Source organism: Phytophthora infestans, genomic scaffold, assembly GCF_000142945.1.
Source record: "Phytophthora infestans T30-4 supercont1.11 genomic scaffold, whole genome shotgun sequence".
Classification (NCBI taxonomy): domain Eukaryota; phylum Oomycota; class Peronosporomycetes; order Peronosporales; family Peronosporaceae; genus Phytophthora; species Phytophthora infestans.
Window position 1 is genome coordinate 1,358,637 of NW_003303748.1, and position 1,418 is coordinate 1,360,054.

The window sequence follows — 1,418 nt, forward strand, 5'->3', positions numbered from 1 at the left end:
TCCCTCATCCAGCCGTATACCGTGACACACTCAAGGAATCGACTCATACCCCCAACGTCTGTACGCAAGTGCTATCTTTGACTTGATGCGTTGTTTGCGGGTCCCAATTACCCCTATCAATGATGCCAGCACGCAATCAGCTACAGTGAATGTTGTAGCTCTTACGCGTGTTTCTCCTTTTCCACAGTAAACAACGACTGCAGAGAAGACCACGGCAAGTACCATGAGAACCAATTCTCCGTAGAAGCACCATCGAATCCATCCTGTCCTGACATCATCAAGTAGTGCTGCATTAAAATCATGTTACACTATTAGTTGTGGGGGAGAATAACGCACTTACGCTTGTACTTGATGACTCGATCCGGCTCATCCGGACAGTCCACCAGCACATGGATGTCTCTGTCTACTTGCTCGAGGTTGTCACCGAAGTATTCATCATTGTTGAGTCTGCACGCCTCGTCCAGTAGCAAGTGCTCTTGCATGAGGTTTTTAATTCGATCTGGAATTTTTTTCGCCTTAACCGCCTTAATGTCTGCGCCTCGCGAGTACAGCCAAGTGTCACCCTCCCGCGCGAGATACAGCTTCAGCAGATCTGCATCAAAGTAGATCAAACCGGGCTTCTTCTCCTTGATCTTCTCCTTCAGATCACTGACCATCTCGCTGAGCTCAATGTCCACAGAGAAGACGCTCCCGACTCCAACCACCGCGCAGAGCAGCTTCACCATCGTGTTTCTTTTTGTGGAATGCCAGATTTTCTTCTCTGAGCCCAATAATCCTTGCAATTCATTCCACAATTCATTAGCTGATAGAAACGAGGATGTGACAATTGTGTTCGATAGTTTGATGGAGTCACCGGATCCAGCAGCTGATTAATTCTTAATTTTTGTTCAAATTCTACAATTTTAGGATGTGGAAGCTGCTTGCAACAAGTTTGAGCTGGTGGAACTTCTCGCCCATGGCGTATTTACCTTCTGTATCGACGATTGGAAAAGCTCTGGAATGGGCCCAAGAGGGAGCACAGCGTTTGATACGTTGTTGAGCTCGATCACAGCGAAGTCGCAGCTGAGTAACAATTCGTCGCCAGTGACGAAATGCGTGTGCTCAACGACGTCGAGTGGCCAGTTGACCGGCAGCAACGAGTTGGCTGGGACCTCCACGGTACAAGCACTGATAAAGGTAAGACCGAGCATATGACTGAAGAATACACGCCTTCATCGCTTGATGTGCTAGCATAGCAGCTCGACTAAGTGCCTTCGGGCTCGTCTGTGGTTGCTTTACAGTTGAGATTTTAGATGTTAACCGGAGGGCGATTTCACTGACGCGTGGTCGAACACGACAAACCCGTACTTCCTCCTGATTTACGGGAGTTACTCCATTTAACGTTATACTTTCAAATCCAACAGCCCTTCTCAAGAGCT

At 48.0% G+C, this 1,418-nt stretch overlaps 1 protein-coding gene across 1 annotated transcript; it reads right to left on the minus strand.

The window, feature by feature from the left end:
- Positions 1-161: 161 nt before the first annotated feature.
- Positions 162-725, minus strand: PITG_07507 (Crinkler (CRN) family protein; the record flags this gene model as incomplete). The annotated part of the gene is made up of 2 exons (XM_002904459.1): positions 162-268; positions 341-725. The coding sequence occupies 2 exons, from the start codon at positions 723-725 to the stop codon at positions 162-164; spliced, it is 492 nt and encodes a 163-aa protein (XP_002904505.1).
- Between the last annotated feature and the right edge of the window lie 693 nt (positions 726-1,418).